The sequence below is a fragment of the Cydia strobilella genome, chromosome 3 (genome assembly GCF_947568885.1).
Source record: "Cydia strobilella chromosome 3, ilCydStro3.1, whole genome shotgun sequence".
NCBI lineage: Eukaryota > Metazoa > Arthropoda > Insecta > Lepidoptera > Tortricidae > Cydia > Cydia strobilella.
In genome coordinates this window covers 11,380,133-11,403,840 of record NC_086043.1, presented here as the reverse complement: position 1 = coordinate 11,403,840, position 23,708 = coordinate 11,380,133, and the positions used below count along the sequence as shown (strand labels likewise).

At 37.8% G+C, this 23,708-nt stretch overlaps 2 protein-coding genes across 3 annotated transcripts; both read right to left on the bottom strand.

Moving 5' to 3' along the window:
- Window positions 1–2,294: 2,294 nt before the first annotated feature.
- Window positions 2,295–7,974, bottom strand: LOC134755829 (translocating chain-associated membrane protein 1). The gene is made up of 8 exons (XM_063692440.1): window positions 7,609–7,974; window positions 7,315–7,503; window positions 7,082–7,235; window positions 6,423–6,600; window positions 5,523–5,638; window positions 4,910–5,055; window positions 4,025–4,139; window positions 2,295–3,611 (listed from the first exon to the last, which is right to left on the bottom strand). Exons 1-8 carry the CDS (start codon window positions 7,741–7,743, stop codon window positions 3,511–3,513), a joined length of 1,134 nt encoding a protein of 377 aa, XP_063548510.1. The 5' UTR covers window positions 7,744–7,974; the 3' UTR covers window positions 2,295–3,510.
- A 1,162-nt stretch (window positions 7,975–9,136) lies between these two features.
- LOC134755841 (ATP-dependent 6-phosphofructokinase) lies at window positions 9,137–23,365 on the bottom strand. 2 transcript variants are annotated; one of them, XM_063692458.1, is made up of 15 exons: window positions 23,207–23,365; window positions 22,764–23,074; window positions 22,184–22,388; window positions 20,067–20,221; window positions 19,405–19,513; window positions 17,340–17,528; window positions 17,077–17,220; window positions 16,339–16,473; window positions 15,383–15,546; window positions 14,666–14,807; window positions 13,955–14,137; window positions 13,335–13,404; window positions 12,738–12,962; window positions 10,998–11,205; window positions 9,137–10,511 (listed from the first exon to the last, which is right to left on the bottom strand). In XM_063692458.1, exons 2-15 carry the CDS (start codon window positions 23,045–23,047, stop codon window positions 10,370–10,372), a joined length of 2,355 nt encoding a protein of 784 aa, XP_063548528.1. In that variant the 5' UTR covers window positions 23,048–23,074; window positions 23,207–23,365; the 3' UTR covers window positions 9,137–10,369. The 2 variants fall into 2 exon arrangements, with proteins under 2 accessions (XP_063548528.1, XP_063548529.1); XM_063692459.1 differs by lacking the exon at window positions 19,405–19,513 and adding an exon at window positions 18,747–18,855.
- Window positions 23,366–23,708: the final 343 nt, after the last annotated feature.

The following is a 23,708-nucleotide window of genomic DNA, read 5'->3' as shown; positions in this document are numbered from 1 at the left end:
CACCTGCTGACCAAAAATAAAAATAAACCGGCCAAAAGCATGTCGGGGCAAAATATACTTTTTGCAAAAACTCAAAAATGGCTTAACCGATCAGGTTTGCTATAGTTTTTCTTGAAAGTCTTTAATAAGCTTTACTTTCACGATTTTTTTCATATTTTTAGGACCCATGCTTCAAAAGTTAGAGGAGGACTCAGAAACACTATTTCATCTAAACACAAAATTTTCATCTGATTCGGTTTCAGCAAATCAAATTTGACGATATGTATACCGATAGCAGCGCCACCTACCGAGTGAAATTGGTTTTTCAAACCATCCATGTATAGGTATACTAAAACCTCCAGAAAGTCCAGAATGTAACAAGCATTTTTCGAAAACCGCATCAAGGCAACCGGTTCAGCCAACATACAAACATACGGGTCAAACTAAGAATGTAAGAACCTTTTTTTTAAGGCGGTTAAAAAAAGTTGATCGACCCACCTAGTTATGCAACATCGGCAGACGACGACGAGTCGGTTAACGAAAACAGTAGGTGCCTATGTTTTACCAAACCTGAGTTCCACTAAGGGTTCATCCATTAATTACGTCACACGAATTTCGAGGTTTTTTGACCCCTCCCCCCTCCTTGTCACACTTGGTCACATTTGGCAAACCCCACCCCCCCTGGTGTGACGTCACAAGCCAGAATTCAGCATCAGCTCTATCTGATGTGACGGAAGACCAAAACAGCGTGTGCATATGTTGCACCAAACTTGAGTTCCACTAGGTACAGCCAGAGTTCAGCATCAGCTCTATACTTGGGTACTGCTCTTTTTTTATAATGATGTTGAATATAATTCTGAACGCACAAGTGCCACAAGTTGAGTCGATGCAATTTCAAAACGCATCGTCAGAAATGTCAATGTCAACATTGTCAACATAAATTTTACTTTTATTGATGATGATTATAATTAAGATGATGATGATTATAAATGTGTACAAATAAAGACTTATTTTTTATGAGCTGTTTCTGTGCATGTTTCACTTTCCTCGCTATAGTGAGTTGAAAAGTTTTGTTACACACGGGTGCAAATAGTGCAAATGCATTTTACTTCTCGTGTGTTGAAACACTCGCTACGCTCACGATTATATTTTAGAACCACTCGCTTCGCTCGTGGTTCAACTATAGGATCCTTTCGCTTGCTCGTGTTTCAATTCCACCTAAAATACAACTTTGCACCCTCCTATAACAAATAACTATTAAAACGTAGGTATGTACATACATACTGCCCGGCAAAAATCACAATTCACAACGTTAGCCAACGATTGGCCGGCTGTGCACTTTTTATGGGTCCATTTTAAACAAACGTAAAATGGGGAATTACATTTTTTTAACGGAGAGTTAAAATCAAATAGAGTATTATTTTAAATTTAATTTACAAGTTAGAGCCGATTTTTGTTCTATATGGGGCAATGCCGAACGTTTGACCCACTTAATTCGTCCGCCTATACCCACCAAGGTAATAAAACAAAAACGTAATTTTAGCTTAAGTTTGGCCCCGCCGTAATGTAATTCTCGTATTTATGCAAATAAATGTCGTGTTAGAACTATTACTTATTACTTTATATTGTTATTAAATTTACGTTGTTTTATAAGTTACAATGTGTTTAATTTATGGGAAAATTGCAACGAAAGTAAGCAAATATTTGAAGTAGTTTTAACTTGAATCCTGTGTGCACCCGTAACGCTCCGCTAGTCGCTTGGCAGAAGTGATAGCGTGATTTCTAAGATGGCGTTGAGTGAAGTCATGTTATCTCTCTCTAAAGTCTCTAACATACTGAAACTGCTGCGTTCGCGATTACGCAGCGTTCGTGATTACCCGGCCTTCCCCTACGTCATTTTTGAGTTGTTGGAACTTTGATTTTATTTCAATTAATCAAATTTCAAATTTAAATGACGTAATTGACCGGGAGCCGGTCCCTGCCGCTTAAAGGGTTATAAAATATAATTGAATGTTTTGTTTTAAAATTTTAACAAACAAAAGAAAAGCAACTGTTCCATGTAATTATAACTACTACTACTACATATTAGTACCGTGGTACGCTAGAGGTTATGCAAAAGTGAAAGGAATGCAAATACCTAATGAAAAATCGATTATTGCGGTGGGTTACCCGAGGTAAAGAAAATTGCTGACGCAAGAGACCATTATGTGTCGCTTTGTACCTCTAAAGATTTTTTATTTTTTATTTGTTTAAGTACCTATAGTATTTTTGAGAAATTCGACAAAACCCGCTAGGCACAAAAAAAAACTCCCACATTTTTGTTAGAAAATTTATTCTGAAATAAAAAATAACATCAAGCTTTTTAAAATTGACAATTCATGTGAAAAAAATAACTATAAATTGTGAGCACAAATTTGACATTAGGAAGAATAATTTCATTTATGCTTTAGTAATTAGTTGACAATGTTCACATACATAACAAACATGGATTCAATCTCATGGCGTAACAGAATGCCCCCCAGAACAGCAAGCTCGTTCGCGGTCGGCAACCGAGCGTTCTACTACAAACCTTTCATAAATTAAAATCTCGAGAGCACCAAAACAATTTTCACTTCGAATGTTACAGAATAAATAGTCACAAAAATAAACGAACTTATGTAATAAAAAGTAATCCGCATTACAAAAATAATTACGAATATATTTAAAACAACTCAGTATTGGAATTCTTGAAAAATATATATTAAAAATGCAAATTAATAATGCAGTTCCTCCGTTTAGTGTTGAACACACAGTACCTCGTAATCCTTATCAATATATTCATATAAACAACATTTTAACCTATTACATTTATTTTTACACTTTAGGAGATATTTTACAACCCTGTATCCACTATACTTTTATATGACAGTACGTTTTGCTATCCAAATCATGATTTGAGAAAATAAACGGCACATTTACGTAGAATATGAACAACTCGACGCAACATATTTCTTGACGAGTAAGTCTTGTTTATAAATTATCACGGCTGGGGTAAAATTTTCTGTTAATGGTTGGTGATACAATAAAAAAAATCGAAGTAAGTACAGCCAGGTATAGCTGAACAAATATCTTTATACTTTGTGCTCTAACTTGTTAACAACACAACATTGTTTATTAAATTGTTAATTACATTAACTATAGGAAGATTAAAAATGAAAGACTCGTTATGTAGTGGAAAGACTGAGATACGACGGGATGTGGACAACCTTCATTGAACTAGGTGAAGCCCAGACGTGCACTTCAGATGGTCGTCACTTCTCCAAACCTTAACAAAACTATCTCCCACAAATGGTTTGCGACGATTACTTATGTCATGGTATAACTTTACAGAGATAACCCTTGGGTCACGTAGGAACAGTCAATACAATGTTTTCTACTTCAACAAATATTTCATCATGTCATTGTCGAATTGTCAATGCTATGAGAATATGCAGTGATGGCCGTTCGGCGTCTCGGTTCGGAAGTGCAGGTCTATGGGCTACTGGGAGGGCTTCACTTGGCCTTGGCGGCGGCGGCCTGTCGCTGCCTTAGAGTTTTGTTCGTGTTCTGATCCACCTCCGGCAGATCGGATTCTTCGACGGGTGCTTTCTTTACTGTTGACCACAGAATACATTTAATATTATACTTATAAATACTTATAAGTATACACCTGTTTTATTTGGCAACTGGTAGGGTGGATTGTATGTTCAACTTTAGCCTTTTTTTTCTCTATCGGTTAAGCTAATTTTAAGATTTGTCTTGCCCTAGCAGGGTCCATGTTGCACTTTATTATGTTAATACCTTGTTATACCATGGTTGGCATTTAATAAATGGTATGTAATAAGTATAAGTAGCGTGGCGTAGGTATTACCCCAAATTCTCAACTCATCTCTGCAAAGACAATGGATATGTGTAGAGTCAGAAGCTGCAAGTGAAAGATTCAACCTACTTGATACCAACTTGGTACTTACTACATTTTGTTTTGTAAACAGAAAATAATAATTTTGTAGGCATATAATAATCATACCCTTTTCCTTTTTAGGTTTGTCTTTCTTTTCCTTTTTCGGCCTGTTCAGGGCCAACTGGCGGGACTCTTGCCTCTGCTTCATGGCTTCAGAGATAAAGTTGAACATGAGGTAAACCTTTAAAAAAAAGTAAAAATACATTATTCATGTTTAATTCTAATTATATGTCATTTTTGCCTATAGCAATATAAACTATCACTTCTACTTTTAAAACTACTTAAAAACATAATTCAGATTTTAGCTTAGCTCTTGGAGATATCTACCCATGTATTTTTGGCAAATATGGGTATATAAAAAAATACAATGTGGAAAATGTTCTCACTAAATGAGTCGTCAGTTTGGTTTATTATTTTATTATTAATTATTTGATACACTAGCAGCTCTTGGAGCTGATGCGTGTATATCGAGCACTTGTATTTTATTTTGTACTTTTCAAAGTTCTAAAATGTGTATCTAGTCTATTTTTGAAAGTGTTCACTGACGGTGCACTGACAACAGTTTCTGGTAGAGAGTTCCACACATTTACCACACGATTCGGCAAGAATTGTTTCCTACGGTTGCTAGCACACGGGGGTTTGACAAGTTTCTTAGAGTGTCCTCGCAACTTTGCATTCTGGCTTGATATGTATAGGTCTTTAATATTTGGAACATTGTAGTGTCCAGACAAGATTATTGGTTGACGGCGTATCCTCTTAAAGTCTAGTGTCTTATTTTTAGAACGGCAAAAAGTACTAACATCAGCCCTCATGGTCTAATTTTCGAATGAAATTAGACCTTATTCTGGAGCCTGGGAAAATAAAATAAAATGTGCCACAAAGGTGTGCTACGGCCTAAATTTAGGACGCTGGTTCGTTATTAGGTATATATTAGGCGGTAAAGTTTTATACCTGGAAGGAGACGAGCAGCGACAGTGCGCCGACGCGGAGCAGCAGCGGCGCGGCGCCGGCCAGCCCGAAGTAGAACGTCAGCACGCCCAGCACCAGCGACGCCAGCCGCACCAGCACGAACACCGCGCCGTTCACCAGCCGGCCGACTGCACGACATTACACAACTTAGGGGCAGTTGCACCAACAACAATTAGCAGACTGATCAACGTCACTCAGCAGTGAACTATCAAACTTCCCATACTATAAAATTAAGCAAACTCTAACTGTGACGGATGGTTTAGTGCGACCAGCCTCTTAGGATCAAAACGTTCCTGTCACCATCAAAACTGTCAAAACGACCGCGAAGTTTAATTGTATGAAAAGTGTCAAAATTATCTGCTGGGTGACGTCGATTGTAGATGGTTCCACAGGCCCTAGTCTTTACATGCTGCGACTTTTTGCATCGTCAATACAGATTGACAGTTGAGCGACTACATCACAACATTGGCAGTATTTGATCTATTTTAAAGAACATCCCCTAGAGTCTAGTTCCAAATCTGACCCAAATTTTAATATGCTCGAGTCTCATGGGAGTTTTTCAGTTACAGCATTGTGCAAATATATGAGAACTTACATTTCTCAATGAAGTCCTCTCGCTCGCCCCTCAGGATGACGTTAAGGCGGTAGGCGTGTGACACGAATTCGGCAAGGGAGTGCAGGACAACCAAGCTGACGCCAACACGCTGGAATCTAGATAAAAATACATTTGTATCAGTTAATTACTCTATCCTTAAGGGACATTCAATTTCGTTTTCAGTCTGATTGGTCTAACAGGTGAACAACAAGACATCCACATAATTTAATCCTCATAAAGCATAAAGCCCAAGCTACTTTTTAGTTGTTGTAAGATGTGTGGCCTTACAGCCCAATGTCCTAACAGTATTAGGATTGAAAACTAATATCAAACAGATGATACTGGGTAGTTATGAATAGATTCTTGTAAAGTGTGCTCTGTTTTAAAAAACAGAAGTAAGTCATCAAGTAAATGTAAATGTAAAATTTGTCCAGTTCATAAACAATAACATAAAACGAAAGTACAGTCTGGCAAAAAAAGAGTAGAAATTAAAAAATGGCAACACTGTAGTGTCGTCCCTTTCAAATCAATCTAAGAAAAACGGGACGACACTACAGTGTTGCCACTTTTTAATTTCTACTCTTTTTTGCCAGACTGTAACATGACTTATTTACAAATTAAATTTAGTAACAATACACATTTGTAAACGTGAACTAGTTAATTACACAAGATAATTAGAGATATGGTTTAACTGATTACATTAATTAACTTAATTAGGATTCTGATATTATTATATTGTTTAATACACTAGCAGCTGAAAGCTGATGCGTGTATATCACTGCACTTGTTTTTTTTTTACTATTAGGTCTATTAGTGTTCATTTTGTTAGTTGTTTTAAGTGTTTGTCAAGTCTGTTTTTAAAGGTGTTCACTGAAGGAGAACAGTTCATATGAAACTTACTTGAAGCCATAAGCCAGAGCTACAAAAGTAAATGCGATTAGAGCTTGGCGGATACGGCCAGCCCACTCGTCCTTCTTGATGCGTTGGAAGTACAGTTCGGGGAGAGTGTGGATCCAATATGCAGCCTGGACGATCCACCACAGTTTCAGCAGGAAGCTCATTGGGTGGTTCGGGTAGCCTGAACATGAAAAAACATCACACAAATATTAATTATCTGGTGTTTTTTGTAGGTCTAGCATGGATGACCATGAAAGTCTTCATCTTAGAAAAATAAAGATCCTCTTTCTAAATAGAACAGAAGAATGAGAGATGATGGTTACATAATTAGGCCAGGATTATTTAACTTAGGCCAGGAATATTTGTGTTTATGAGAAGAACCAGAAAAAGATAATGTTTCTAAAGATTTAAGTGTAACTAAAACTTCAGCCAAAAATGTAACCCTGATCTGTCCAGTTTCATAAAAAATTTTATTAAAAAATCTTTTTAGAAATCTTCTTGTTTTTAATGGTATTTCTAAAATCTTGCAAAATAGGATTTAAGAAAAGATGGTAGATATAATGAATGCACTGATGCAACTATAATTGCCAGCTGTGTTAGTTTGGTATCTTGTCACAGTTATATTATGTAGAAGTAAAATAATAACTTTAAGTAAAACTTACCATCCCAAAGCTGGGAAATGTTGAATGCAAATCCTTCTCGAAGAATAGCATCCCCTCCCCATAGCAAGGTCACCAAATGGAACACAACCAGCTGACCAGACTCATTCAGCGCACTCAATCTTGATTTTGACAAGTGGAACTTCTTTGATATTTTCTACAAGACAAAAAAACTGTAAACATACTGAACCATGTACAAGACTAGAACAAGAATAAATGTATAGGTGGCAACTTACGTCCAAGAAGTATTCCTGAAGGATTGCATGCATCACGATGCACACAAGCGAGTAGAAGAAGACCGCGCAGGAATCTTTCCAGCCCGCTTCGTACGAGAAAGGCTCACCCTTAGGATTTTCTCTCGTAGGCTCAACGCCACTGACATTATGGTGCAGGCTGATGAATAAACTAGCGATGGGACTCGTCGACTGTAACAAAAACCACTGAGATAACGACAATAACACGACAAAATGCTACAATATTTCAAGAAACATCGAAAAGCTCGGCTTACGTGGCAACTGCTTTGAACGTACCTGAACCATCAGTCCAACCAGGAAAACCATAACCACACATGATACTATATCTGCGTGATTCTGGATCACAAATTCATGGCTAAATATAGGTGGGCTTTTGTTAGATTTTCTTCCAATTGCAGGCTTAACACCCATTTTTCCCGGCAATAACCTAGATCAGAGGTATCTTGTCCTTAACCAACCGTTTTACACACGTAAGATGATTTTCATAAAACAAGTAACAATTATTATTTTTCTATTTTTTCAAAACTAGCGTTATTTCCGTACCAATAAGCAGCCAATAAGAAATTATATCGGAACAAAAATATTACTGACAGCGAATTGGCCGACGTGACACTTTCACTTTACGCACGTCAACAGCGCTGTCGTTTGTTGATTGTTGTGTTGGCACATAAAAAGGTCAATTAACGATTTATTTAACATAAACTTTGTTTTACTAACATAAGTTCCAATTATTTTACATTTAAAAATCAATTTAATAATATACATATATTTATCAACAATTTTTGTCGTGGATCTATGCTAAAAACTATATTCTACATATATTCTAGGAAAGGAAACTGAAGTTACTGAAGTCTAGGTTGGTTCGTTCCACTCACGACCGAATATTCCATTGCAAGTTGCAAGAATCCTAATCCTAAACGTATTTAAAGAATATTTTAAATAACGTTAGCTTCTTTTATATATCTACTTATTATATAACTACTACATATAAGCATAACCTTTTATGTAAGTACCTAACTTATATGGGATTTGGGATATCTAGCGATGTATGAGCGATGTGAAGCGCTTGATAGCGAGATACAATAGCTGGCTAGGCTGTCGTGTTCAAAGAAAATAATACTCACAAAACTAAGGCATCATAAGCACGAGCGCTTTTTCGACGCGTGTTAAAAAAGCGTTTGAATGACACAAATTGATAAAATGTGTATTTATTCACACTATGGCGGTGGCGTTTTTATCAAGCGTTGTTGGATTTTCGACTTTAAGCGTTGGCCGTTAAATTAATCTCAAAGGCCCACGTTAAGCTCACGGCTTCATCTCAGGGTCAAAATCCATTCTCAAAATCGAATTTAGCGTGCGGGCGGATTCAAGCGCTTTTATAACGCGCGTTGAAAAAGCGCTCGTTTGTGTGGCCTCTAAAAGTTGTGAGTTGAGGACGACCTCTCTTCCACAGATCTTTCAACAAATCGCGTGCTATTTAGACCCTGGATCTGGTTGCCGGGAATTTTGAATACATGCCATCATCTATCCCTTCTCCCATAAGCTGGTTATAAGAAAAATTGCTACACCCCACCGGGGTCCATGTGAAACTTTACATAATTTGTAACATCTATGTACATACCATGGTTTTTGGTTTTTCAAGATTTACTTACTTATCCGAGTATCAGTCCCAATCCAGTCTGGTCCGAACTATTCGTCGGTATAGCGTATAGCTGCTGCTGTACATGTATAAACGTTATAAGTATGTTGATGAAAAATTTTTGAGTAGAAGTTAGGACTAGTTGAGCAAAAGGATAAGAAGAAAGAGAGCCAAAAACATTTATTATAAAATGTAACATAATTTAACAACATTTATATTCGCTTGCCACGAATTTGCTGTTTTTCTGATTTTATAAGCTGCTATAATAAATAATCTCTAACAATAATAACGATTCATCGACGAACATACATTACGTCTTACAATTTCAAAAAATACTGTTAGCAAACTTAATTTCAATATATATTTTCTATTACAAATAAAAGCTTAAGTTACTACGCTCGTTTAAACATCAAGTATTGATTAGTTGTGATTCTGAATATTAAAAATTACAAAATTGATTCTTAAATTGAAATAGTTTGATAGGTTTTATAGATTCACATGCATAATTGATATAAGAATAATGCTTATAAAATTTTACATAATATTGTACTATATCAAAAATAAACAGTTTAAAAATAAATAAATTGCGCTAGTAATAAATAGTCAATAAAATGAACGGCAAAATACGCGGTCCTCCCACAAATCCACAGCCCTCATATTTGTAGTTTGAATTCACAGCTCAAAATTGTCTAGGTTATGTCTCGTTAACTATTTTTAATTATTAATCATCATTTGTACTTAGACTTAAAATAAAATTGATATACCATTTTAAGGTAAAAAGCATCTTAATGAAATTCAACCCGTTTAATGCGTAATTTTATACTGCACCCATTATTAACTAGTGTCTTCTGTAAAATTCATCTACCTATTAATTGCTAGTGAATCTCATTGAAATAAATAAATAATAATCACAAACTAATCACTGTGTGTCTGCTACAGTTTAACATCTACCTACATGTAAGAGCTCGTTCACACGGAGACATACGATTCTTTGCAGGATCCGATTTAGTGGCAACAGTATTTCAATGCACGCGTTGACACAAGCGTACGGTTGCAGAATCCGGCAATAAAACGGATCCTGCAAAATGTGTCATCCGATTTTGCGACTACAAATCGGTCCGATCGTTCAGTAAAATGCCGGATCCGATTCAGTGGCAACAGTATTTCAATACTTGCATTCACACAAGCTCGGATCAAGAATCCTGCAAAAAACCAGACCCAGAACCAGGCGGCCATGTGAATACACTATCCGGTTTTACAGGATCCGATAGTTAGTAGATCTTACAAAACTTGACGCCGTGTGAACGGGCTCTAAAGCTGTTAGTATTGGTGTAGCAAAGGCAGCTAAGTTCTAAACTTTAAAATTCGAATTACGAATCCCATTGAGATAAAATTAAATTAAATGATACTTTCTGAGTCAATCTCTCCTTGTTCAACGGTCATGTACATTCCTTCTTCTTCGTAAGTGGAGTCGTGCTTCGCCAAGATACGAAGCAGGGGACGCAGTTTCATCCACCATTGCTGCTTTGGTACTCTTTGCCTGGGAACAAGGAAACAATTGAAATCGATATTTCACTTTACCTCTCAAAAGCAAAGTAGAATCAAACAAACTAATATTCAGCCAACACCAGAAAAAATACGACATATTTACAATATTGACATAAGATTTAATTTCGCCTGGACAGTATTGACACAAGACAAATGTTATCAATAGTAAACCTTATCCAATTGCAAAAAGGTTTGTAGTTAGTCCATGTTGGCAGGGTTGACATAAACATAAATGTAGCACGGCACCAAGAATTGGTAAGGGTTGCCAGAATAGAAAAGATGATTCCCGGTATTATTCTGTACCTGAATTCTTGGAGCACGACGATTAACTATTATTTTTAATTTTTAATGACATTCTCATAATTTTATTGTAGTATTTTCTTTGTATTAATGTATTTATGTTTGACATTCATATTGCAGACCTATATACCTAAATGTAACAATGAAAATGTATGGTTAATACAAATCAATAGCTTACGCAAAGTTGGTCTGAGCCTTGAGATCCTCTAGTGGCGTGAACTTGTACTGGCGCTTGACGACGCCGAGCAGGCAGGCCGTGTCGGCGCCGCCCGCGGGGGCGGGCCCGCGCTGCAGCGTCTCCACCAGCCAGTGCAGGCATTTGGCGGCCATCTTGGTGCCCATGTTGCGGTCGAACGGAGTCGGGGAGCCGCCTTGTTGCATGTGACCTGGTTATACGAAACCTTGTAAGATAGAGAACAACAATTGAAAAAAACCGGTCAAGTGCGAGTCGCACTCGCGCACCGAGGGTTCCGTACTTTTTAGTATTTGTTGTTATAGCGGCAACAGAAATACATCATCTGTAAAAATTTCAACTGTCTAGTCTATTACGGTTCATGAGATATAGCCTGGTGAGAGACAGACAGACGGATAGACGGACAGCGGAGTCTTAGTAACAGGGTCCCGTTTTTACCCTTTGAGTACGGAACCCTAAAAATGAAATAAATATGTAACAATAACGCTACAAAGGCATCGCTAACGTAAATTAGTTATAAGGTAAACGTCCGAGTGCTCGACGCGGTACTAGTATATGGCATGGGCACTCTATGTCAAAGTGACATGGCTTAAATTCGAATGAAGAAAAATCATCTTAGTTCGATTTTAAGCAGACTAGCAAGAACGTGCATGCAATTTTCATTACATTGCGGATGAACATTTTGAATTCAGTTTACCTTAGTAGTCGGCAATGTAACGTAAATTGCATGCAAGTTCTTGTTAGTTTAAACCTCGCTATAGAGTGCCCATGTCATATACTAGTACCGCGTCGAGCACTCGGACGTTTACCTTAGGTATGGGCACGACACGAAAGTTGAAGTGACAGCAAAATATTGAAATTAGTATTATTTTTTCGTAACGATAGCAAGTTGAACCGCCAACTGCAAGATGGACCAAAAAGTATCTTCAATGTATTTTTTTAGCTTAATATCGTGCGCTTAAGTCACATTCATTCAATACTGATTTTGCAATGAGTACCTACTCTGTGTACCTCAACTCTACTAGGGACAATCAATCATTTGTATCCCGGACTTCTTAGCTATCTTTTATTACTATACTGTGGTCTTCCCTAAGCTTAGGGCCTGTTTCACAATGTCCAAGTAAAGTATTGGATAGCTAATTAACAAATAAATTAACTGCCAGATAAAATTTCCTACAAAAAAAGCACTTTATCCAGCAGATAAAGCTTATTTGGAGATTGTGAAACGCCAACGATGACTTTATTCGTCAGATAAGTGGCAAGTAGCTTATTCAGGACTTTACTTGGACATTGTGAAACAGGCCCTTAAACTAATTAGTTTCAACTGAAATTTATCTTCCCGGTTAACAAACAGTCATATATTAACCCCATTATTCATAAAACTTTAGGGGCCTGATTTAGTTAAATTATTTTTATCCCATTCTTACAAATACATAAGTCGAAATGACAGATAAACAAACGATTCATAGCTAATTCAGGCCAGTAACGCGTTTATGAATAACGCCATAATAAATTAATTTTTAACAAGCAGAAACGTCTGCGATCGATGCTATTAAGCTTAGAATAAATTTAAATTTATTCTAAGCTTAACGCCATAATAGTTCAGCAGCCATTTTTATCGCCTATCACCATCCCTGTCATGTTCTAACAAGTATGCAAGTGTGAAAGTGACGGGCATAGTGACAGGCGATAAAAATACAACCATGCTGCCAACGCAGATCTTACCCAACACATTGCTCCTGGCTGTGAACAGTCCCTTGCCCTCCTCCGAATAGAGCCGGTAGATAAAGTCAGTATTGTAATTGTCGTTAGCCTTCTCATTACGCAGAATGAGACCGCGCTGAATGCCGCCCGTCATTTTAGACGCCATGTGGTACACGTCTTGCTGCAAGTCCTTGATGGAGAACTTTTCTTCGTAGATGTAGGCAGCGTCGGCGCCACCGGCCAGACCTAAAATTATAGCAATGATTAACCTTATTTATAAAAATTTGCAAAACTTTGTTAACCCTTAAATGCATAATGATGTATATATGCATCGTATATTTGATGGTCCGTGGCTCAATATGCAGCTATCCAAAATCACATTTATTACTTTTATACAGCATGACACATCTATTTCAATTTATTAAAAAGTTATACAAAAAATCATGCATTTAAGGGTTAAATTTTGTCCCTTTCTAATAAACTCAAATCACAAAATGACAGATAAGGACAAACGATCTCGGGCTTGATAGGCGTTTATGAATAACGCCATATGTACGGACTATATTCGAAGTTTGTATCGATTTATTATGATTATGAAATAGTAGTAATAGTAGATACCTGCTAAGGTTGCTAAATAGCCGCAATATCCACCCATGGTTTCAATGACGAACACACGGCGTTTTGTACCCTGTGAAATAAATAAACAAACGTTAAAGTCAAATAGCAAAATAATAAAACTTATGCTAGCATAAATAAGGTTCAATATCACCTTTTTAGAGTTCCGTACCTCAAAAGGAAAAAAACGGAACCCTTATAGGATCACTCGTGCGTCTGTCTGTCACAGCCCTTTTCTCCAAAACTACTGGACCAATTAAGTTGAAATTTGGTATACATATGTAAGTTTGTGACCCAAAGACGGACATGTAACGTAAACAAATGAATTTTAAACATGGCGGCCATTTTGGGGGGGTAAATGAGAAAATTAAAAAATAAAGTTTTTCAAACTATATCGTGTTACATATCAAATGAAAGAGCTCATTTTGAGAATCGCAAATATATCTTTTTTTTTGTAATTTTAAAATAAATAAGTTAGAGGACTGTATCAGCTACTAGAGAGAAATCGGTCCCGGGCACGTTGTTGCTGATGGTTGACGGAATCACTACTAGTGAGATGTCGAATTGGTATAACCAACTAGCCCGATAAACCTTATGCTAGTATAAACAAGTTTCAATATCACCTGCGCGGACTGACGGATGCGGTCGCAAATCTCAGTGATTTCGTTAAGGGCTGTATCAGCTCCTAATGAGAAATCGGTCCCGGGCACGTTGTTGCTGATGGTTGACGGGATCACCACTAGGGGGATGTTGAATTCGGCGAATTGGTGACGGGATTCGTATAGCTCCAAGCCTGCTTGGTACGCCTGTAAGTTATCGTACATTTAGTTTAATGTACATACATTCACATACATATTTGTATGCGGGGGTGCTAAGCTAATAGTTTTGCTGCCTCTACATAACAAGACGACATAAGAAGTCCTAAAAAATTATGATATTAGAAAACTTTTTCACTATACATATCTTTAAATATAAAGATAGCTTTCTCTAAAACAAACATGTAATAAAAATATTACCAGAACCAGAACACATTATTTACCAGGAAGGGTTATGTCAAAATATTTTTATACTAACTTCAATTGTGTTAATTATATACAGTGATATAATGCTACTATAAAAGCTACGACAATAAGTTGCATAAGAAGTACCCTGCATCTTCCTGACAATAATATGTAGGTATAAGGAATGCTATTTAACAATTCACATATTGAATTCCTCCTAAATCTACAAAGACATGCATGTACAGTCAGCTGCATATAGCTAACCCAGGAGGTTAACGGGGGGTCAGTTATCTCTACAGCTGACTATACATATGAATGTTTAGTCGTGCGTACCTCAAATCCACCGATAATCAACAAGCCCTGGATGCTGAACTGCTTGATGCGAGCGGCCATCTCCGCCTTCTTGTCCCCGGGAAGCGTGCGTTTAGTTCCCAGGAACGCGCCGCCCTGCCCCACCCAGCCCGTTACGTCCGACCTGAGAGTGAGTGAGTGAGTAAAACAAGGGGAGCAACTCTATTTGTATTATGGCTCCTCTACACTATCGGCGATGATAGACGATGACTGGCGGGCACGATAGTGAAGAGGGCATACTCGGCAGTCTCCGCTAATCATCGTCTATCATCGCCAATGATCGCATCCGACCCGTGAGTTGTCCGGTTTTCCAAAATAACCTCTAATTCGAACTTTTAATCAAACTTTACTCGGTTATTTATTATGTGACACTATAAAAAAAAAGAAGAAAAAACAATCTTAATTTAATTGTTATGTGACAGCTTTCGAATTACGATATTGTAAGGCAACGTTTTTGAAATAAATAAAATTCGACAAAATTCGATCAAAATTGACACTTGGCGCGCATGGTCTTTCCCGTTCTTTAAAGTGACAGTGATAGCGGCAAACCGATGGAACGGCCTTAAGCCAAATCTCATAGCATAAGGGGCAAGCTATGATGGCTCCATCTATGCAAACCTTTGTCAGTTGCCAACTCCATTAGTGTCATTACTTGATTACGCGGCACGCGGGTTGGTCGTGTTAGAGACGTGTATTCACCAGTCCATCTTGACGATGTTGCCGCTGATGAAGCCCTCGACGCCATCGTGTACGCCGAGCACGGTGTCGCCGCGGTAGATGCAGTTGCGCACGAAGGAGCGCACGGCCGCGTTCATACCGCACGCGGGCGCGCCCACGTGCATCACTGCCAGTGTGTAGCCCTCCTTAATCATTCAAATATCGCTTTAAAAAACTTGCCTAGACACACTACACTAGGTCACAACCACGCTAAGGACGATGTATGGCCGCGCCATACTTTACGTAAATTTTAGCATGCGAACTCTATTTTACAACTTATGTTTGGTACAGCATTGAACAGTGAAGACAATTTATTAAATATGGTTGATTGTCTACACACCTAATACCAATTATATATTTGAGTTTTATTTACAAATGTGTCTATATCTTCTGTGTCTATGTATAAATACGGACCTAAATAGCCCTGTTACGACTTCATTAGTGTTGAAACGAAAAGTTTTGAAATAAGAACCACGTTCACAGATCTAGTGCCTCATTTGGTAGAGCGACATCTGAAAAAAAGATCGGGCGTTCACTGGGTTAGACCGGCCATGAACCATTAGTTACTGCGATCCTTGAAGCCTTGGTCTCCGGCTGACGCCGAACGCTGTTTATAACGTCACATTATATGGCAAGACACAAATATTTCTACAGAACGCGACGCTGTAGGCAGCGTATGCATTCATCCGGATAAGGTGCATAGGGATAACTTCGGAAGCAGCGGGATAATTTTGAAATTGCAAATACATATGTACTAATCTGAAAGCCCTTAAAAGCAAGCAAGATACTTTGGTAATCGTTGCAGTAACGTAAGTGACGCCAAAGTATGAAGTGCTTTAGTTTGATATAAGCGATTTTGATATTAACCCGCTTCCGAAGCTACCCCAATACATCTTACCAAGATTTGTTATTCTATAGTGGTATGAAATTTCACCTACGGAAGGTTTCCCATCGGCGTCAAAGGCCTCCTTGGGAGGCTTCAGGCGCGTCAGCATCTTGTAGGTCTCCAGATTGCGAGCGAAGCTGCGACCACGCAGCTGAACCGCTAGGTCCCAGTTCTTGTCTGCCATGGCCTGCAAGATACCATTATTATTAAAGTGTCTAGCTAACGTAGTAGTTTTACCCACTTATTCATAAAACTTTACAAACCTTCATTAGTCAATTTATGTTTTATCCCTTACTTACAAATACAAAGTCAAAATGACAAAGACAAACGATTAATAGCTTATTGAGGCTTACAAGCTTACAGCGTGTTTATGAATAACGTCATTATTTTTTTAATAAATTGATGAATATTGTGTTCATGCGGTACCGGCAGCAGATAATTTTAAATGTGTAAAAGAAAAGCTATCAAAAACTAGGAACCACCATACTACAAAAAGGTACCTACTTATTCGCATAAACTCCGTTGTTCGCAAGACCGCCTTAAAGATCACTTTTCTGCGGTCGCGATATCGCTTCCGCAGGACTCGGGGGGGTGTAACAGCATTAGTGAATTTTATAAAACTATAGTCTGTGAAACAACTTTGTCAGTAGAAAAAGGCATGAAATTCAAATTTTCTATGGGACGATAACCCTACGCGCCTAAATTTTCTTTACTTTGCCGCTTTTTCCTACTGACGGAAATGACTTGACAGACTATAGGTGCCAATGACTGGTATTTTCATTCTGGTTACCTGCGCGACCGCTTTAGTGCGTCGCACGCACTCCATGAGGGGGAGGCGCACAGCTTGATTGCCGTCCAGGGTCACCACGCACGGCTCAGTATCCGGGGTGGCCTCCATGAGCGCCATCACTGCCTCTGCACCCATGCGGCAACCCTGCGGGGTAAAAAATGTGTCAAAAATATGTTAGCCTTGAGGCGAATTATTCATTAACGAATTGTTCGTGAAGCAATTAAAATATAGGTAAGGCCCACTTGCACCATCCCAGTTCTTACCAGAATCCTGTCGAAAGCCGAAGGCGAGCCTCCGCGCTGCACGTGACCCAGCACGGTGATGCGCGTGTCTTGCTGCAGGTTGTCCACGACCACTTTCTTCACGAGTTCGGCGGTGATGGGCTTGCCCTCGCGGTCGATGGCTCCCTCCGCCACTATGATGATGTTTAGCCGCTGGCCCGATTTCCTTTCCTATTTCACAGACGTCGTGTTAGAGATTGAAATGGTGAAAGTAGGTATGTCATTCAAGCAATCATCTATAAGTAAACAAAGTATTTTCAACTAAGAAGGTACATAAATTCGGCTTAATCGTACTAATTTAGGCCCACTTTAATTAAAGTATAACATTCCTTGCATTTCTAAGCAGATCCATAGTTTATCAATTAGATTTACGACACGCTAATTCAGGGGAAAAAATGCAAAACAGTTATAAGACATGCCATCCCAGTGGATAATATTAACCCACATCACATTAAATTTATACTAAGCGCATTCAATGCATGGATGCAAGACATATGAAGGTCATGGCTTCGGAACTTTTTATGGCAAAGTCTGCATTGTAGGGAAATACATGGAAGAGGTAACGCACACGCGCGCGCACAAATCAATTCAACTATTTGACTCTTTCTGTATTCTTGCAATGCTATGAGGGCTGTAAAGGCTATCTAAATATATTAACTATAACTTGGTAAGTCAACATGCTATTTATAGTCATTCCAGGATTCAGGGTGGATTGCAAATGCAAATTTCATTTTAAGTAGGACGACAATTGTACGATCCTTTGTGATGAAATGGCAACATGTGAAAAGTTACATATGTCACTGTGAAATGTAATGGTGTTTAAGTAGGTACCTACACCTTTCGATAAGACATGCTACAAGTAATTGAGACTACTTTAAGGAACGAACTAGGTTCACAAGAACATAAGAGGTTGACAAATAACACACAATCAAAGACAAACAAGGTAAAAGTCACCGAATTTTACTGGTCGCGGTCAAATTGCTTTTAAGCACGTTTAAAAACGAATTCAGCAAATTTGCAAGTCGTCGTGGCAAAAAAGTCAAACGGGACAACTGAAAATATTTCCTTTCAATTGGCTAAATTGGATCGATTTATGAATGATATCACCGAGTCAAGTGAGTTGGTAGGTACCTTAAAATAACTATTGAATTGCGTGGTTCGCAGCGCCTAATAAAGCAAAAATAAAGTAAATGGTAAAAGTCCTAGTGCTTGAAAGCCTAATACCAACAGTTGACAGTCTGCGAAATGTTTTGCTAAGAGTTGAGATTGAGGATGCCAACTAATGAAAAGGGGCAGCATCAGACACTGGGACATTTACATTATACTATTTGCGTACCTACAGCGATTGCGTGTTATATGTGCACAGAGCCACTCAATTAAGCTGCGTACCTGAGTCAATCGTTTGCAAAGCTTTTCAACCCAATTATTGGGAACAGGGTCCTCGGGAATGAATACTTGATCTGCCTCGCTCGCCAGAGCGGCCACGAGGGCCAGGTAACTGTAACAAGCGGCCCGAGGGTTGGTCATGCAAGCGGAACCCATCTTGCACGTACAATGCTCAGTATAGGTACAGTCAGAGTTACACACCACCATAGGTTGGGTCAAAACAAAACGCTAGTAAAGCCTGCGAACTGAATTTAGACCTCTAGCACACTAACGCTACGGATCGTGATACCGTGGCCAAATTCTTTAAAAGAAATTCGCATCGCCGGGTTTTCGCGGTCCGTAATGTCACTAATGTCAGTATACTAGCAGCCTCAATGGAGTGAATTAATAGAGGAAATGGATAGTGATCCTGCTCCCACATAAATAACAGACTAAATCCTTGCCTGGATAATCTTTTCACATAACTTTTTATGCCAATTGAGGGGCACTGGTTCCTCGCATATAAAGGTATAAGTAGCATCCGTAGAGAGGCTGGTGTGAACTGCAAGAAAACTATAAAAGTACCAGTTATGGAATGACATTTATATGATTCATCCATGAATGCTGATGGAAAAAATCAACGGGTGCAGGGGGCAAGGCACATATAAATGTATAAGCTTGCCTGTTCTAACTTATCACATAGTTTAGCGCTCCAGTCAACTGATGGAGGCGACTCGGGGATAAACACAAAGTCCGCTTCAGACGCTAATCCCGTTACCACAGCAAGATATCTGGACGAACAATAGCTTTTTTAGGTTCCATTTCCTTTTCTGATGCAAGCTTACATAGCGTTGTGTGGTGATGGAAGTATGACTAGGTATTTATAGTTAATTAAGTCGAGTTAAGAAATTTTAAAAGTACATCCACATTATGTGCAGCACTTGACTTGAATATTGAGTTGCACTTTGAATTAAAAATTATATAAAAAAAAATATTAAGATGCATTCACATTAAGTGCCTCAATAGTTATTTGTGCAACAAGAGAGAAAAGTTGTTTTTTTTTGCGAGTGTTTATTTTGAGTCGCCTCGCTACGCTCAAGATTCTTACTTTCCTCTCTTGTTGCACAAATAACTATTGACGCACTTAATGTGAATGCATCTTAATTTTTTTTATATAATTTTTTAATTTAAAAATTATGATTTTATTTTACGTCTCCGCTTTAAAGAACACTTCCTGTAATACATACAAACCAGCAATCATAGACATCAATAAAATTACACATATACAATGTAGGTACATGGTAGGTACAAATGAGCATTCAAGTTTAAACTATTGTTACCTACCCGCAGTGTCTACCCATGACCTCCATGATGAAAGTTCTTTGATGCGAGTATGCCGTGCTCACGATGGCGTCAATAGCCTCGATAATTCGGTGCAGAGCTGAGTCCGTGCCTATGGTCATGTCCGTACCACAGAAATCATTGTCAATGGAACCAACCTAAAAAAATATCGATATGCATTCATACTTCTCTGTACCAATGATTTGGAGATAGAATCTGGTTGCTAACCCAGGATAGAAATATCCAAACAAGACACATCCACAACTTTTACATACGGGCCATTCCATCTGATTTCAACAAATGGGGTGCGCCGTGTGATTTTTAATTAGAATTAAAATAGGTATTGTTCATGTGGAGGCATGGTAATGCTCCCGCCAAGACGAGCCAAGCGAAGCGCAAGTGCACTACCTACCTTTTCTCGAAGCGCTTCGTCGTTTTTTTGAACCTTCATAACTTGGTTGATTGGTTGGTTGGTTAACATTGTTTGGATTATACCAGATAAACAAAATTTTCAGGATATGATGTCAATAGTGGACTTATTAAACATAAAAAGTTTTAATTGCACAGCTTTTATACTTTAGATTTTATTGATATCTAAAAAACTCCTATTTCTCCACTCACTGGAGATCATCAAAATTAAATAAGCTAGTATTAGGGCACAAACAACAAAAAAATCCTAAAACATGGAACTCTTACCCCCAACCCCTTAAAAACTAGGGGATGGAAGTTTGTATGAGACTTCTGCAAATGCTAGAGGTCTGAAAATTGATATAGAGTCCCTATATATAATAAAATACGCATTTCAGGATTTTTTATTAAATCACCCCCCCTCCTATAAATTAGGGGATGGAAGATGGTCATAAGTAACCTACAAAAAGTAGTAAAAGCCCACCAAAAACATTTTCATGTAAAATGTTGCCAAGACAACCATATATCTCGCACTGTCAAAAAGTTAACAGATCCCATGTAGAGCCAAGATTCTAACTCTACACGCCCTAACTCTACAAGCCCTAACTTCACAAACTACACCTTAATCAAAATATGTGGCTTGACCGTTTCGCTACACACAGGAGCCAGGGTGAAAAATGTATTCACTGTCATCATTACTTTTCTGTTATACAATATTCTTGTAGTAACGATTATGTATGTATGTAGCTCCTCAAGAGTTGCAGGCGTACATAGGCTACGGAGACTGCTTAACATCAGGCGGGCCGTTTGCTTCTTTCCCACCGACATAGTATAAAATAAAAACTGTTTACATGAACGTAAGGAATTGATACTTCGATGTGTGTCAATATTTTAGTCTGGGTAACCGGAGATTAAAAATGACAAACAATAGTAATCTCTGAGCTATTATTACAGTTCTGATTATTATTATACAACAATTACCGTAAAACCACCCAACTATAGCCCGGTTCCCAGTAGTCAGCGATAAGACCGCCTGTTGTCTACCTATATCCTTAATCAATTGTTTGTTGTATTCTATCTATCTAGTTACTATAACTGTGGTCCACACATTCGTGGCGTAATTAACTATCTTTCCCAATCCTTTTTTTGGTGATGTATGAGTTTATTCTCCTATTTATGAAAATATTTTGCCTTCGAACTGCAAGATTTAAATAATAGTCACACCTGAATGACCAACACCGAGTTAGCTACATTAAATTCCTATTCCTCCTTGAGTCATGAACCTTGTTACTGAGGGTCGCATTCACTACACATTTTTCACAACAAACTCATTTAATGACTAGGAGACTCAGAATAGTGCGACACTATTATATAATAAAAAAAGTTTATGCAAAATTTGATATATTGCAATTTGCAATATTTACGCAAAATTTTATATTTGTCCGTTTCATGCTTTTTGAGAACAAAATAAGTTTTAGGGTTAAATGGATGCCATGAGGTTCCTTGTATGAAGTATTTCACAAGGCATCATCTGGTAACGACTTTCGAACTCAAAGCTTTGGGGGCAATTTTTGAAAGCTGCTACACCCTTTAACAAAATGACTTAATATTTGTCAAATTACTAAAATGACAATTTTTACCTAATCTTCTAAATTTGTACAAAATTACAGATTTAATTGGGGCATAAAAACAAGGATTGTTCAATTACTTACCATTCCCGCAATGTGCAAGAATTTGTATTTCTCTCTTTGATCTTTGGTGATCTTATTATTTTCCAGCAGTTCATCAAGAAGGCTCGACCACTCCTGACGGAAGAGGTTAGCTCCAGTCAGAGATCCGTCACCTCCGATGACCACCAGATTTGTAATGCCTCGAGTAACAAGGTTGTATGCGGCTTTCAGACGACCCTCTCTTTTGCTAAAATTAGATATCTTTATAAATTATTTTCGTAAAAAAAGGTTAGATGTTTTAATAGGTTAGGTAAGATGGAGGATGCAGGGTTAAATTGAATTAATTCCATAAAAATACTGAATTCCTTTAATATCATATCCAAATTGAGAATGTCTAAAACATAGTATTTTATAATATTATTAAGTGCATGTAATTATATGATTACATCTTCCTGAAATAAGTTGCATCAACCATGATGAAACATACTGACATAATTTAAAATTAATTATTGTGAAATAAGAGTAGCTAATAATGTTCAAATAAGTATATCGTCGGATTCATAATATGTTAGTAAATAAATAGAGATGATTCATCAATTTTTCTAACAATAACAACACTTACATGAAATCCATGCATCGGGCTGAACCAATAATGGTGCCTCCTTTATGAATAATGGAGCTCACAGAAGACCAGTTAGCTTCCTCAATGTTGTCTCCTCCGTCCACCATGCCCTGATAACCTTCGCGAATGAAGTATACTTTGCATCCCAAGTAAATACCCATTCGAACCACTGACCGCACCGCAGCATTCATGCCCTGGGAATCACCTCCGCTCGTAAATACTGCGAGCCCCTTCCCTTTATGGGACCCCCTCTCAATAAACCTTTGCGTTGCCGTCACCTCCATCCTGAAGGGTTTAATATCCCCCGACACCTAAAATACACACATACTCTATTATCACTGAAGATACACAAGATAGTCTAAAATTTTCACTACATGAATTAAACAATGCACATGCAATGTTCTCTAGAGATTTTAGTTCTTATTTATTAGAGAATTACGCACCAAACCTGAATTACAAAATCTTTTTGAATTTGAATCTGTCAGAGATGAACTTCAACTTCACCAAGGTGACCTTTGCTTTGAATGACAAGTTTGAAGTTTGACAACGAAATTTTCAGAAATTCCTTACAACCAATCTCGTTTGAAATATATCAACAAATATGTCTTTATTATTCAACCATTACTTTGTACACCAAAAGGATTTCAATGTTAAGTTGATATCACCGTTTAAAATATTTACAAGCTCCGTTTATTCTACATAGTTCAGAAATTTACCCTGCAAAAAGAACATTTTTAACTTGGTATTTTTAATTATGTTGTTGTTGGTGTTCGTCATTCTAAGCTGCATATTAAAAGGAAGTTGTGTCACAGAGAAAAATAAACTTTATTTAGTAGGTATTTGGACATCATAGGTCTAAAGGAATGTTTTGGGTGTTGGTTAAAAACATTTTGCTGTGAAACTTGGTATCATTATTAGTGTTGCATATAATGTAGCTGTTGGAAG

Excerpts from the sequence above, each read along its gene's own strand:
- LOC134755829 (XM_063692440.1), bottom strand. The coding sequence starts at position 7,743 with ATGGGTGTTAAGCCTGCAATTGGAAGAAAATCTAACAAAAGCCCACCT. Across the intron at positions 7,236-7,314 it reads TTCAGGAATACTTCTTGGAC|AAAATATCAAAGAAGTTCCA; the intron begins GTAAGTTGCCAC and ends TTTGTCTTGTAG. Across the intron at positions 3,612-4,024 it reads CAAACCTAAAAAGGAAAAGG|TAAAGAAAGCACCCGTCGAA; the intron begins GTATGATTATTA and ends TGTGGTCAACAG.
- LOC134755841 (XM_063692458.1), bottom strand. The coding sequence starts at position 23,047 with ATGGAGGTGACGGCAACGCAAAGGTTTATTGAGAGGGGGTCCCATAAA. Across the intron at positions 14,808-15,382 it reads AACATCGTCAAGATGGACTG|GTCGGACGTAACGGGCTGGG; the intron begins GTGAATACACGT and ends ACTCACTCTCAG. Across the intron at positions 13,405-13,954 it reads GCATCCGTCAGTCCGCGCAG|GGTACAAAACGCCGTGTGTT; the intron begins GTGATATTGAAA and ends TTTATTTCACAG.